General features: G+C 40.7%; 1 protein-coding gene across 4 annotated transcripts in view; it reads left to right on the forward strand.

The window, feature by feature from the left end:
* Positions 1–15,597, forward strand: part of plcb4b (phospholipase C, beta 4b) — a 72,370-nt gene that overhangs the window by 25,482 nt on the left and 31,291 nt on the right. For all 4 annotated transcript variants that reach the window (XM_013908720.1, XM_013908723.1, XM_013908722.1 and 1 more), the window contains 2 exons: positions 10,098–10,195; positions 15,094–15,174. In XM_013908720.1, the coding sequence (XP_013764174.1) occupies positions 10,112–10,195; positions 15,094–15,174 (165 nt within the window). In that variant the 5' untranslated portion in view covers positions 10,098–10,111. The remainder of the gene's footprint in view (positions 1–10,097; positions 10,196–15,093; positions 15,175–15,597) is intronic.

The raw sequence follows: 15,597 nt of genomic DNA on the forward strand, positions 1-15,597 counted from the left end.
AAGAGCGTTAATATGATGGCTATTTATAGAACTTTATCAGTCTGCTTTGAGTATGGAACAACGCTGGAAAGTGAAGTTACTCATTGAAAGTGAGGGAGATCCTACTGCTTGTATTTGTTGTGGGAAAGTGTGGTGGTTATTATGTGTGTGTGTGTGTGTCTGTGTGTGCGTGCATGTGCTCCCTAGCACCACAGTTGGGCGTTGTAGTGAGTGTGTGTGACTGAAAGACAGCCAGTTTCCATCACAGGCTGAAGTTTGATTATGTAACCAGGGACTGAGAAGCATGAGTGAGCAGGGTGATCCTCAACTATAAAAGGCAAAGAAGATGGGTAGAAGAGGGTCATTTGGTGTGGAAAATACATTCTTCCCTTCAACAGTATAATACTTCTTTAGCTACAGTCCCAGAGAAACAAATGTTGATTATAGTTTTTTATATGCACTGCCCAAGAGAACCCTATATCAGGAATTTGACATTGGAGAGTTCATTTATTCTCGCATTTGTGTGCAGTCTCAGTGGCCCCCACCAGTTTGTGTTTGTTTGGGGGTTTTTTTGTTGTTGTTGTTTTTTTTTTAGAAAGGTTGGGCTCACATTGGATTTAGAGAAAAACAACTAGGAGTGGAAATCAAAGTGTAACTCACAGAACAGTACTAAAATGATAATGACGGGCATATTATACTTATTATAGAATGCCAGAAGGTAGGGCTGTATGACCAAAATCTCATATCCCGATATAAGACATCTATCATCCCGATAACGATATAAATCACAAAAAATTAAAATTTTCTGTAAATTCCGTCAATCTCGGGCAGCTCGACTTGCATGAAGTGTTTTCAGCTGGGCGTCCTGTACCTGGAGTTATGACTTTTAGCCGATGCATGAAACAATACATTTTTAGACATAAGTTGTAACAGACGCCGTTTTCTGTGTGAATATTTATTACACAGCGTGCTGCGGGGAAAAGCCTGTTTTAACGTTTGAGTCTAAGGTTTATTTTTTAGCACCTAACGCCTCTTTTTTGCTTCTCATCCGTAAACACTAGGGGTGAAACGAAACTCGTATACAGTGCTTTCGGTTCGGTACGCATATGTATTGAACAATACAAAATTTTTAATTTATTTGATCAACTTTTCTTCTGACGATGCTGTCTGTGTTGAGAGCTCAGTGGATCTGCGTTCGACTACTCCGCCTAGGCTGCACTGTCGAGTGCAGATCCACTGAGCACAAGCTAGCAAGACAGAAGCTAAGCTCGTTGCAACATGGCAAATTGAACCTCCCCCACCCTCATTCAGATCTGGCCTTTGGAACTATTTTGGTCTTCATGTGAAGCATGACCCTGAAGGTAAGCGCGTCATGGACAAAAGTAAAACAGTATGTTGGATGTGCCGCAATGCTCAATTACATGGGTGGGAACTAGTGCCTTAGCGCAGTTTGCTCGTTAACGTGTTGACGCCGTCCAGCCCACGCACGGGGCGATCCGCGGTAGCTCGTAGCGTTAACATAATTTCAGATTAACGCTGACAGCACTAGTGGGAACACAATGAATATGACTGCACATTTACACCGACATCATCCTAGTGCAAAGACAAGTGGAAGCAGACAAAAACAACAAGGCATGCTACAAACTTTACAGGAGTCATTTAGACAGCCGTTAGCACAGGATTCTCCTTATGGGGACCTGATTTCTCAGTCAGATTGTATCGAAAAATATCAAACCGTGACACCAAAGTATCGAACCGAACTGTGAATTTTGTGTATCGTTGCACCCCTAGTAAACACTGCATACTCTTTCACGGGATTTAGTTTATTTTGAAAAGTCTCAACAGGATCTTGAGCTTTATTGTGAAAAGTTAATATGCAAAACAAACAAGCAGACGGCGGAGCCACGCCATTGTTTTACCATCATGGTTGCTAACAGCAACGTGTAAAAACTGTCGCTTGTCCATCATATTAAATATAAGAGAAAGAGAGAACTTTAACAAATGAATATAACCACTACAATGACCATCAAACGATGAAAAAATATTGCCGTAAACATTATATTTTGCCACACTACGAAACAAACGATAGCGTAAAATGAAACGATAGATGTTTTTATATTGTCACCCGATATATATTGTTATATCGAACAGCCCTACCAGAATGTATTGAAAATATACCAGAGGCATCAATGTTTTTTTCTAAGCCTAGTAACAATAAGTCTATGTTACTAGTTATTACCACAGTCAGTGTTTATGACCCTAAATTTCCTAAAATTGACATCAGTTTTCACTATCACATCCAGTTTAGTTTCATTTGTATAGTACCAAATGACAACAAAAATTGCTTCAAAGTGTTTATATTGTAAGTCAAGAGAATAATGAAGAGAAAACTCTAATGACCAAACAACCCCCTATGATCAAACACTTTGCAACAGTGGGAAGGAAAAACTCCCTTTTAACAGGAAGAAGTCTCCACCAGATCCGACTCAGGAGGGGCCACCCCCTGCTGCAACTGGTTGTGGTTGACAGGAGAACTACACTCAGTATTTTAGTACACACACTGAAAGCCACTGTATAGTTTCTCCACAGTTCATTGTGATAACACTGTTATCACTGAGCTACCTTGGTCGCAAACACAGTCCACTGATTGCTTGTACCACAGGAGCCGTGTGTCAGTTCTATATCTTATTCGAGAGCATCCTGTATCTGTGGCTGTAATTTAGTGGCAGCGTGCAACAGTTCTCGACTTTAATGATGAGTCAGGGGACGAAAACAAACCTCTTCATTTTCAAGAAATTCATCTGTGGTTTATTTAAAATGTGCAATCCACTTATGTTTAATGAAGTATGTATGAAGCCTGTAATGCCTTAAAGAGAGGCCATTTGTTGGTTATTTCTCTGTATGTTATTAAAGAAAGGAGGAAGAGCTTCTTTTTTTCTTCTTCTTTTTTTTCTTTTGAATGCACAGTTTATCCAACACAGTCTGGAAACTCTAAAGTGAGTTAACCTGTGAGATAACAGTGTCTTCTAAAGGGTCTTTTAAACAGTACTTTCCTGTTAGCAATTCTTCAGGCTAAGAGGACTAAGTGGGTTTAAAAAAAACAAACTTAAACACTCATGTGGCGACAGACACATTGACACTACTTACTTAAAAAGTCAAACAAGCCTAGTCAAACACAGGCACACACACACGAAGTCACGCACGCAGGCGGTGAGGCAGCAGAAGCCTCAGTTAGCACTCACTCATTGAGCAAAGAGAAATCCAAATGTGGATCAATTGAAATGAGTAAAAAGGGAATTTCACTTGTGATTAGCGGCAGGTTGCACCATTCAGTTTTCCATTCACTCCTTTACTCACTCTTTCATCAGCCGTTGATTCTCCTTGCTCAGCTTGCCCCCTGCATGCCAGTCTTTGTGCAGAGCTGCACTTGGACACGCTAAGGTGCGATAGCCTGTGAAATCAGAGATCTTACACATTTTATACACAAGCTAGAACAAGCGCACCACATCTCACTCTTTTTTTTGTAGTAGCACGGTTCCTTAGTAAACACTGCCCCCTCCGTATCACTGATTGTTAAGCAAATGTAAAAGTGGACACAGGCTTATTAACATTTCACTCCTACAAGCTTTTTGCTCAAAGAAAAGAGGTCTTGTTGGGGTAATAAAACCACAAGCTCCTTTCAGGGCTCTCATTGAATTAAAGACTGCTTCTATCCAGTGTAAACAGTCACACTTGTATGATATTGCCCTGCTCCTCACGGCGTGAGCACATCATGCCTGATGCGTGCAGAAAACTCTGAGCAAACATGAGCGCGAATCAATCTGATGGTCCTCATGGTAATGCGATTAAACAAACCTACCACCACCAGAATATTGCCTGGCTGTGATATTGAGTGAACGTTACAGACTTCATCTCTAACACAGATGCCTCATAGCAGCAGCCTGTTGCAGTTTGTTCCCAGTGTTTGAATAATGCTCTTCTTTTTCTCTATGCTCTGGTTGGTGATCGGCCACCATAACACAGATGGTTTTTTTTTTTTTGTTTGTTTGTTATGATCAAGCCAATTTAGCTGAGAGTCATTTTTCTTGCTCTTTTATTCTATTTTTATAGAATTTTTACTCTTTATATGTATTTAATATGCGTACACTCTATTTTCTTGTTCTAGTGCAAGTACAGCAGCGATATGATATTTTTGTATTTTTCTGCATTCATTTGTGTGTTATCCTGCAAATGTGGTGCAAATGCTTCAAGGTAAAATGAAATGGGATTTTCACGCAGTGAAAGGAAAGGCATGAATTTCTTATTGGGAATTGAATCTGACCAGTGGCTCTGTGGGTACTGTTACTAAATGATGTGCTCCAAACACCCGGCTGCTGTAAAATAATTGCCAGACCTCAGTGTTTGTGCACACCTCAAACTCGTCGGCTGTATTGAAACATGTAGAGGTAGCCTTGAACATGAGGCACAGGAATTGCTGTCAGTATTCTTCATCCTCAGCAACAGAATACTTTAACTTGTTTGCAGCATGTTGTACACACATATATATTTTGGTGAAGACTTCATATTCCAAAGACTGCAAAAGCATCATCAGAACATGTGACATTTGACTGCTGCCCCTTCCTGTGTTTGCATTGTGCTCTGTGTGATGAGCTAAAAAAAACCCTGTTTGTGTTGACTCAGAGCTAACAGAGAGAATAAATAGATGGAAAAGTGTCAGAGTTGTGAATGTTTGAGTGACTGTAATGCGTTTTCATTATATTATTGGATTACATATTATCATTGCAGTATTGCAATCAATACTGTATGCTTTACTGTACTTAAAAAAACATTAACAAGAATTAGCAAGTTGATTATATTGTCCTGAGAATGTGAAGCCTATTGTGTTGTTACAAGGATGCTTTTTGTGTCATAGTCTTTGGAAGTGATTGTCAGTCCTATTAAACTGATGAAGGTTCACTCTGGCTTTTGGTAATACTGGGATTTGAGCGAAATGTGCAGGAAGAAATTTGTTCTCAGTCTCAGGGGATTTGTTTTCCAGTGAGTCAGTCCAGGTGAGTGGTTAGATATGTGTGTCCTAAGATGGGTTCAGCCTCAAGGGCAGTGATGACCCTGATAGTGAAAGAGGAAAATTGATGGTATTGTTAAAGGAGAGGCGGCGTGAGATGCACACACGATGGCTGCAGACACCATTGAGGAGTAGCTGTTCTTGCAGTGTGGTGTCTGCATGGTGATAACAAATCTTGCAGATGTCTGCACGGACCCTCACATTCACCCTCTAATGATGGAATTTACATTAGATTTTTGTGGCCTTCTCTATGTAGGCTTCCTGTATGCGTTTATTTTTTCCCAATCAAAGTAACACTAGGGTGTACTGCCAGATCCAAAATGCTTCCAAGACTGTGCAAAAAAGCATGCATGCCATCATTTTCAGTCTCAAAGCCGCAAGACAAGATAAATATGCTGGATGAATACATAAGAGGACATGATATCACTCTGTGATATTTACTGTATAGATTAGAGACCAGGATGCCACAGCGAGTCCATAATAGAACTGTATTTACGAATGTAGATTTGTACATAGGCCAAGCGTTGGAAAAATACAAACCATATTCCACTATCATGCCAGACGTCAGTGTTACAGTGTTTGACTTTCACAAGGACACCAAGCGAACAGCGTGGGTGTGGAATGGAAGCAGAAATTGAAATATATGTTACAGTGTTTGCATTCTCGTTATGTACACAGAGCTTAACTACTTTAAATTTGAACAAATTTCATTCTCCTGGCACTCCTAACTTCCAAAAATCTTAGGCAACTGAACATATTATAATTCAAGTGTGCACATTGGATCTTGTGGTTTAAGTGATGCACAGCTCTTACTGTGAAAATTCCCTTTCAACAGACTTTTCCCTGTATTAACAGTTTGGCTCTCAATTTGAAAGTGTCAAGCATCCATCCACTCGTCCAATTCAGGGTCATGGGTGGTCTGGAGCTTATTCTAGCTATCATAGGGTAAACGACAAGGTACACCCTGGATAAATGACCAGTGTTTTGCAGAGAACCAGACAACCATTCTCACTCACTTTCATCTCACATACTTAAAACAGGTCTGTATCATCAGGTCGTCTAAATAGTGGGTGTGTACGCTATGTGTGCAGAAAATGAGAAATGAATTGAATTAAGGCTGTTTTTGTTATTGATTACTCTTTAATTACTTAAGCCTCCCTTCTTCTTATAGAACAGATGGTGGTTTCCAGTCATGTGAAGCTGAGAAGCTGATGTTTTGCACCTGTTACAGTAATATTTCTGACAAACACTGCCTTTCTGGGGGGGAGGGTTTCCCAAGCACCTGGTTTTCAAATCTGCTTTTTAAAAAATGTGATAACTACAACTTGAAGCGCATAACTGTGTTCTTGACCTTGACGGGCACACACACACACTTGCCCAGCTGTTTCTACTTAGTTTTAATGAAATCTTTTCTCAGAACTGCGCGGCAATCTACATAACTCTTAAGTAACATCTGTGGTGGGATATATTTTTTCCCTGATAGCTGATACCTGAAAAGACGTCTGATAAGCAAAAGACTGCTATTATTTAATCTGCACGTACCATTCCTTAAATAGACGAGCACCTTCCACTTGCTCTTTAATGTCATGGCAACAGCAGGAGGGCTCAGCATCCGGTAAACCAAAAACTGCCGTCCCCCAGTTCCACGGGCCCGCAAGATATAAAGCCATATAAGGCACACGCACAACACAGGTAGATGCAGTATATCCTCTAAATCTGACAACCTTGATAATGACACAAGGAAACCATTCTTTTCCTCAGCTAGCAGCTAGAAAAGAAAACGATGACATGAAATAAGAAAATAAAAATCTGGAAACAAAAATACTTTTTGTCTGACATGAATGCAGTAAGACTGACAGTGAATCCTCACAACAGTATCAGCAAAAACATCAGATGATGATGTGTTGAAAGATCCAACAGAACACATCTTATTATGTGTCCTCTTTCAGTTTCCTGCAGTTCAGCTAAGTTGTTGTTAAAGTTTTAGTCCTCAGTTAATACCTGTCGTTGTTATTATTGGTTTTGTGATTATTGTTACAGCCATGACACATGCTGCTCTCTGTCTGTTGTTCACTCGTGTCCATTGGAGCATGTCCCCAGTCAACCCTTCCACCACTGGCTGACTGATGTAGCTGTAGCCTAATTTTAGTATATGAGGTGTGGGACCGCTGGGTGTTACCCTAGCTGCCATTTTAGAAGAGGAGGCTGGGAACAGTGTTCCTCACGGGGCTCCTATCTATCGTAATTATCTCTCTGTCAGGGGTTGGATAGGGGGCTCGGACCTCACCGACTTCCGCTAGCTTCCCATAGCTCCTCACGTGCGCACTCACACTTCTAGAAGCTCAGAGGCCCAGCGTGCGCACTGGCGTGGCCTTATAGGACCTCAACTGCTGCACTGCTATTGGACAGATTTCATCCCGCTGAGGAAAATGTTATCTAATGCATACTGTTGAGTGTAGCGAGATCTAGGCTATCGTCAGACAGGAAAGCACAGTCCAATTAGTCCAAATTAGAGATGTGAAATGTCCTATATGAATGATTTTGAATCTGTTTTACAGTGTATAACATTTCCGTGCTTCCCTTGTTTGATGAGTAAACTTCTGTAGTAAACTCTACTTTTGGCCAACACAGATGGTGGAGGACTTGGTTTCACGGTTGGCTCCTTTTTTTTTTTTGTAAATAAGTAGATGCATTGACCTGGATACTATACCTCCTTTAGCTGTGTGATATACAGCACAGCAGACCAAATTGGCTTAATTTGCATAAATGAAAGTGCAGTAGCTTGTTTTTCACAGTTTCTGGTGTTATCCACTGTCTCTGTTCAGCCTTGGTGTCTTTTGCTGAACCTGCCAGCAGCAGTGAGATTGTCTCTTTTTTCTGAATCATTGTACTTTCAAAATGACAGCATTCAAACATCCCAGAAGCCTTGCATCATCTGCACTTGTCATGGCAGGGGTGGACTGTAGCCCGCCCAGCCGGTAGTCTTCTGTAACCCCTGCTGATGATGTGTCTGATCTGCGTTCCCCACATCAAAAGCAGACACCCCCCCTCTGCTGTACTCACCACTCTGATCCCCCAGCCTCTGTCACTCACAGCTGTGTCACTGTTCTGTGTCTCTCTGCCCACCACTGTTCTGTTTCATCTCTATGCTTCTCATGCCACTCTCTCCTCATCTCTCAGATCACATCTTTCTGCCTCTCAGTGGGTGTATATCAGGCTCTTACTTTTAGTGCACTGATTTCATTATTTTATTTCTGCCTTTCACTTTTCCCTGTGCCTTCAAATCTTTCACGCTGACTCTCTGTCCATATTTCTTCCCCCATTATCCTTCCTCAGTTCCCCTATTTCTCATCTCATCCATCAGCATCCAGTTTCCACTTTGTGTATATGCGTTTAATTTTCTGTATAGTAGAAAATATTCTGTAGCGCAGCAGGCTAAAAGATTGGTGGATGAAAATCAAATCTCCGCAGAGTATTCCCATAATGACTTAATACCGGCTGAGCTCTTAGGCTATACATAGTGTGTCACGTTCTCAAGTGCACTTCTCCCTCTCACTTTTGCTTGACACATTTGAGCTTGACGTAGGTGGAGCCTATATTTGGGTGGTGTCATCAGCAATATTACAATTACCTCCTCCCCTCCCTGAGCTGGATGTCTTACGTGATGATACACGTGCAGGTGTGTCACATGAATGAAGCCTGACTCTCTAGTATTTGGAGAGGAGTGCAGTGCCCATCCGTTTTTGTTTCAGGGTCCTAGATAAAAGCAGGAGGAGGAAATTCCTTTCTCGCACACTTTTTATCTCTGTGATATGCTCAATTTGTGTTGCTCAGGCCCACCCATAGTCCCATTTATAGGATTAATTTATAACATTATGGTTGTTTTTGGAATCCAGAAGCGATGATAGTTGGACGTGAGGATGAGTTCTTTGTTATTAGCAAATAATAGCAAGCTTGGTTAGCAAGGTGACCCAGTAGGCTCTATGTACATTATTGTGCAGATTTACATACGTGCTTATTTAACACATAAAAAAATGCATATATATATTATCTGAATCACATAGCTTGGATGGGCTGTTATTACACTTTAAAAACTCCATTTTATCAGGTAGGTCTATTAAAAATGTTCTAAATAGGTACCAACACTACACAGTTGATTCCAGTTAGCTAGCGTGAAGCTTAGCTAAAGACGCCTGTGTTGGCAACCTCGACAGTCAAAGCAGCTACAACCCCCCCCCAAAAAACAACCGCGAATGGGTGAATTAAAAAAACAGACAAACTCATTTTCTGTACAGCTGTTGTTGTTTTTTAACTCACTCTTTGAGATTGTCTCAAGTGGACAGTTAAGGTACTGCAGCTTTAGGCACTTTGCCATGGGCTTCATTTTTCAGCCCTGGAGGTTCCTGCTTGGTCCCACGCAGCGGTTGTCCTCTGATGTCATTTGCCCATATTCCTTTTGCTTGTTCTATTTACTCTTTATTTTACTCTTTACGGGCGATCGTGGCTCAAGAGTTGGGAGTTCATCTTGTAATCGGAAGGTTGCCGGTTCGAGCCCCGGCTTGGACAGTCTCAGTGTCCTTGGGCAAGACACTTCACCCGTTGCCTACTGGTGGTGGTCAGAGGGCCCGGTGGCGCCAGTGTTCGGCAGCCTCGCCTCTGTCAGTGCGCCCCAGGGTGGCTGTGGCTACATGTAGCTTGCCATCACCAGTGTGTGAATGTGTGGATGACTGAATGTGTAAAGCGCTTTGGGGTCCTTAGGGACTAGTTAAGCGCTATACAAATACAGGCCATTACTCTGCTTCACTGCTAATTGCAGCTCCAAAGCAGAGAGGGTGCTTTAAATCTCTGAAAAATCCTAAATGACAAATCAATATTTTTCCTAAATTCTGTCTTTGGAGCTTGTTCATTGGTTGGTTGTTATATATGTAAGTTGTTCTCACTCTCTCAAGAGGATATTTTTGGATGAGCCCCTGGAGAGCGAGCATCCTTTCCTAACATACTCTGTGTCTGTCTCTATCCTTGTGTGTCTTCTCCTCTTTTGTTTGTTTCTCAGACTTGTGAGCAGCCATGACAAAGTCCTACGAATTCAACTGGGAGAAGCACCTGCCTGAGTTCATGCAGGAAGGCGCCTCTTTCGACAGGTTTGATGAGGTAAATATGACACTTTCCTGGATTGAGTAATTGATTAAAAATAAGAGGCTTTTAGTATTCTCAGTGAAGTGATGAAAGTTTAGCCAATGCTAAGCTATCTGTTTGTAAGTGTTCCCTGCTGATACCACCATAGATTATTTGCTCTGCCCTGTTATCATCCTGGACCTTAATGACTGTGCCCGGCTCAGTCATTAGTTGGACAAATGCACACATCCACACACGGAGCAGAGTCTTTGTTTTCATACATTTAGAATACCAAGCTTTAAATGAAGTTTTAGTCTCTAAATGTAATGATTTATATTACGCTGCCTTTGTTTTGTTTTTTTCTTCTCAAAAATATCCAAGACGGGTCCACAGTGCAACAATGGAAAGACATTTATATTCCCACATCATGAGTAATACAAGCGCACACACATACACACAGAACAGAGACCTCAGTTTATATCATCACTGGTGTAGTCACAGTTCTAGCTGTAGACAGGCCACATTGATCAGGCTCATTAAGATGCTTCGGCATGGCGACTGCTTGTCCGCATCACGCCCACTGAGGGTCTTAAGTAGCACACTATAAAAAATTATGCACATGCTAAAAAAGTTTTAGAATAGCCATAATTCCAAAGAAAATTGGTTTGTGTAAGGACCAATTTTAGAAATGCACAAAGTGGGGAAAGGCGTCAAAATGGGTGTGCCTGCATAACTGTTTATCTGTCTGACTCTGAGAACAGTGCTGCTTTCATATACAGTCACTCAGGCGTGCAGAAGCTCCACTGCGACATGACATCATTGCTTTATTATATGCCCTAACCCACTGTAAGAAAAACCTACGAGTGCTGATAAAAGAAAATGATAAGCTTAGAGGCTTTTGATTACCGGTTCTCAATTCCAGTGCCTAAAGATGCTGTAGCAAAACATAAAGACAGATTTTCAATTAAGATGTCCCAAAAGAATAAGCTCAAACAGTGTTGTAAAGAGGAGTTGTGCAACTCTTTTAATGAGCTACAGGAAATGTCCTGTGGAGGCTCTGCTGCAGCAAGAGGTGAGATCTCTTACTTTTTCACTACAGTGTGAAATAGAGCCCGACCGATTATAGGCTTTTAAAGGCCAATACTGATACAGGCATGTGGTGATTTAAAAACCCAATATGGCAATATATCAGCTAATTTTTTTCTTTCAGACAAACAAAACTTAACAAATGTTTGGGAAATCTGTTTATGTGCAGTTATTTGTTTACTCTTTAACACTGTGGCCAACTGCTTGGATCATTGCAACATGTGTTGCCAACAGTTGCAGAGTGCCCCCTCATGGACGAACTGTGCAACATCAACACACAAAACATAGTTGAAGGGTGTTTCTTCTATTTCTTCTTTAATTTTGTCATTTTAATTTTTTGGCCATTATACATACTGATATCAACAGAGCGACAAATAGCTAAAAACTGGCTGATCATATCGGCCATCTGTTATTGTTGTTTAATATTTTTAGATTGATTGTATATGTGACTTAAGAAGCATTCCTGCGAGGGTATTCTGCCTGTACTGGCTCAGGACCCAGTTTGGAGCTGCACAAGGAGGATGCAAAACACCACCACAAATAAAAAAACAGAAAAAATGTGAGCTAGGAAATATAAATAGATCATTTAAAAGCTTTCTTTAAAAAAAACTATTTTAAAGCTAAATTATAACCAATAAATGCTCAGTTACAGCCACAAGCAAATTCATTGCTTCCATATATCTTTGTATGCACTTGCATGTATGTGACCACCATGTATATCTTCCTGCCTTTTTTTTTTTTTTTTGCCCACATTTCCTCAGACAAACTTAATCAGGACACCTAGCTAGGACATTGGACGAGCAAAGGCAAAGTGTGTCACAGTCACGCACACACACACGGACCTACATGTACCCCTGCACACATCAGGAAATCCCCTCAGTCCTCTCCGTTTATGTGGGCATCAGCTGGGGGAGGAGGATCCCTCTTAGGCAGAGAAAAAAGCTTGCGAGTGTACGGAAAGGCATCATCAAATCCAAAGCCATATCACAGTGAGCGGTGAAACTGGGCCAGCATGCTTCTGAACAGAGTCCTCAGTGTGTTGCTGCTGTGAATTTGAGCCAAGCTTAGACAGGACAAGGTTAGGTCTGGCCTGAATGGTAATAAGGTCAAGCTCTGTCAGTCGGTTAAAATGAATAATGACACTTGGGACATACCACTCCCAATTTTTCTCGTTAATGATTATATTCTAAACAATATCAACTCAAACTGATGCGTCTCAGGAGAAAAAAACAGTCCTTCATTCATAAATCAATAGTTATTTTGGTTGTCAGCTCATGTTCCTCGCTGTTATCGTAAACACGAAGCAGCAATGCGTCTCATTTATAAAACACTGTCAGTCATACTTTGTGTCAGTGTGGGCATGTGTTTGTGTTTGTGTGAGCAAAGCACTGCTGCCTGGAAATTACAAAGGATGCGGGGCGCAAGCATCTCAGTGTGCAAAAAGCATATGCTAAACAGCATGGATTTTATTTTTTTGCCACAAGAACAGTCTCTAGTGACTGAAGCCCCACTGAGTGACAGATGGTAGTGGCAGGTAATGTGCACGTGGGTCAGTGTGCCTGTATGTGTGTTTGTACGAGTGCAATTCAAAGCTTCATAGGGGACAGCTATCGTTATACAGAGCCTCTCAGCTCATATCGTTACATAAGATGGCTTTCTAAAACAACTTAAGGTCCCCAGAATGCTTTCTTTGCCATCTTATTCATGTCCTTGAATAGATGGAGATGTTTCCAAGTTTGCATCTCACTCTTTGTTTTTCTCTTTAGCTCTACACGCTGTAGTGTACTATGGATTTTCAATAATTAGTTTGTATCCTTTAATGAGATATTTGATATGAGTTTGTCCTCTTTAAGAGTCCAGAGGCATTGAGGTAAAAGGTGAAAGATATCCTATGTAATCCATTATGCAAATAGCCAAAGAGCTTCCCGTGTGTGTGTGTGTTTCGTTCATTATCTCACTGAGTGGAAATCAATCATTTAAGATCTGATTGATGTTTGGTGTCCATGGAAACTATGCAGCCTCATATTGACGGCTGATGCAGGTAGACTGAGACGAACGAGACAGAAAACACACATAAGCATTTACAGTCATGGCGCAAAGAAAGTTACGTATCGAGGCATAATAATAATCTAACAAAATACAAAAACTAAACTGTCATTATTTATTTAATGATAACTAAATAAATAAATACAACTAAATGCTGGATTCCTTCCATTACTGCTTGTTTTGCAGCCACAGGACCTGAGCGCTTTAGTAGACGGATGAGTTCATGGTCGAGTCACTGACTGCAAAGTATTCTAAAATCAAATGTGAGGGCACCTGTCTGACAGATAAAGCTCTGCTTAAACTGGGTCATGGAACAGGACTGTGATCACAAACACAGCAGCAATTCAAAGATTCAACAGAATGACTGGAAAAAAAAAAAGAAAAGAATCAAATTGTTGCAGTGACCCAGTCAGAGTCCAGACCTCCACCTGGGTTAAATACTGTGGCGGGATTTTATTCCCACAAACCTCAATGACCTAAACAAGTATAAATAGTAAGACATAATTCCTCCACAACAATGTGAGAGAACGATAGTCATAGAGAAGATGATTTTATGTACTGATACTGACAAATTTACAGAAGGTGTACTTTGTTTTTGACTGCACTTGTTAATAGCATCATATATAATATTTATAGATACAGCTCTTAAGCCTACACCGGGCAGATTAATTATCACTTTCTAATATTGATTTGGAAATTTAGACAAAGGGTAAAAGACCTCGAAATGATCTGAGGATCTGTGTTCAAAATAAGAGGCACGATCAATAGGCAACACACACACACACAATTTTAGATTTATTACAGTAAAGCTAAAAGCAGTGGAATGTGATACTGTTGTATGTCCTCAACAGTTGAGGTTTATCTGAAACCATCTCCTTCATCGAGGTGGCTGTATATCTAACACCGAACACGCTGTCAGTCTTCATTCAGATGAAAGAGTCAAGCTTTTATCTGCATTTACAGCAGTCTCACTGTTTCCTAAATGGAAATAAGATTATTCTTCTGAGGGTTTTTTTTTGAGGGTTTTAGATGTCAGGGTAAGAGCCAAGTAACAAGCCAGCACAGCCCTATTTGCAGCTGCGTATCTCATAGTAGCAACATCCTGAAATAATAAATCACGTGTGTATGAGTGTGTACATGAGTGTGTTACACTGTTCCCTACTGCTAATATTAGAGTGACCCAGCAGCCTTCTCCCATTCTAGTTTATTTCTCTCTTATGTTTTTAGCTTTCTCAGATGTGTTGTTTGAGTGGAGTGGGGAAAAAATACACATATTTGTCGGCACACACACACACACATCTTCCGGCTGATTGAATTGATGGTAAGATTGTTTGGGTAGGACAAGGTGGCCAAGGTTAGTCGATTTCCTCCACCGACACTCCTGTTGAACGATGTGTGCAGTAGCATCACAGTAGCTATGCTAATACACTTTTACCTCCTGTTCGTCTCTATAAACTGGAAATGTGTTCCAACTGCGTTGATGTTTGCATTTAACAGCTAAAGGTGGTCACATTAATCTCACTGCGTGTTTGCCTTAGACAACAGGCTTCATCTCCCCTACGGGCAACCTGTGTGTACATACTGAGCGTATTTGTGCATTCTTTGTGAAAGTATGTTTGAGTGTGTGTTCGTAGGCAGGCAGGTATATCTTGTAAAATGAATAAGAGCTACATCTGGTTGTCTGATTGCATAATTCCTGTGTTTGTTAAACAGGTTGACTGTTTAATGTCTTGCTGTGTCAAATAAAACCTTTGATTAATACGGCCTCATTGCTTAGAAATAATCATTTTTCCTTGCTGCAGGACCCATACATCTTTGAGCCCAACTGCCACATGGAAGTGGACGAGTACGGCTTTTTCATCACCTGGAAGAGTGAGGGAAAGGTACGACTTCCACATCATGACCTGTGTGTATTCCAGGATTTTCGAGAGGATCCTCTAAATAGAAATGTATAAGACAGGATCCACATGGAGTAGGTAAAGTATTTAAAAAGGCATGCAAGGAAAGAGTTAGTAGTTTTGATTTTTTTCTGTACTTCTGACCATTTGACTCTGAAAAAGGTATATGCAAGTAAATAAAAACTATAAATGAAGCACGTTAAATATATGTATATTATAACAAGCTTAAAATATAGAGAAAAGATTTAAGTACTAGCATTTAGGCTAATACTGATTAGCATTGGGCAATAGACAATGTTTATCAGATGTTTATCTGATAGTTGGATTAATTTGTTGCAGATATGTTCAGTAGCTCTTGTTGGATGATTTTAAACTAGCTAAGATGAAGCCTAGCATTTATTTATTTAT

The sequence above is a fragment of the Pundamilia nyererei genome, unplaced genomic scaffold, assembly GCF_000239375.1.
Source record: "Pundamilia nyererei isolate P.nyererei 1_Seehausen unplaced genomic scaffold, PunNye1.0 scaffold00013, whole genome shotgun sequence".
NCBI classification, from domain to species: Eukaryota; Metazoa; Chordata; class Actinopteri; order Cichliformes; family Cichlidae; genus Pundamilia; species Pundamilia nyererei.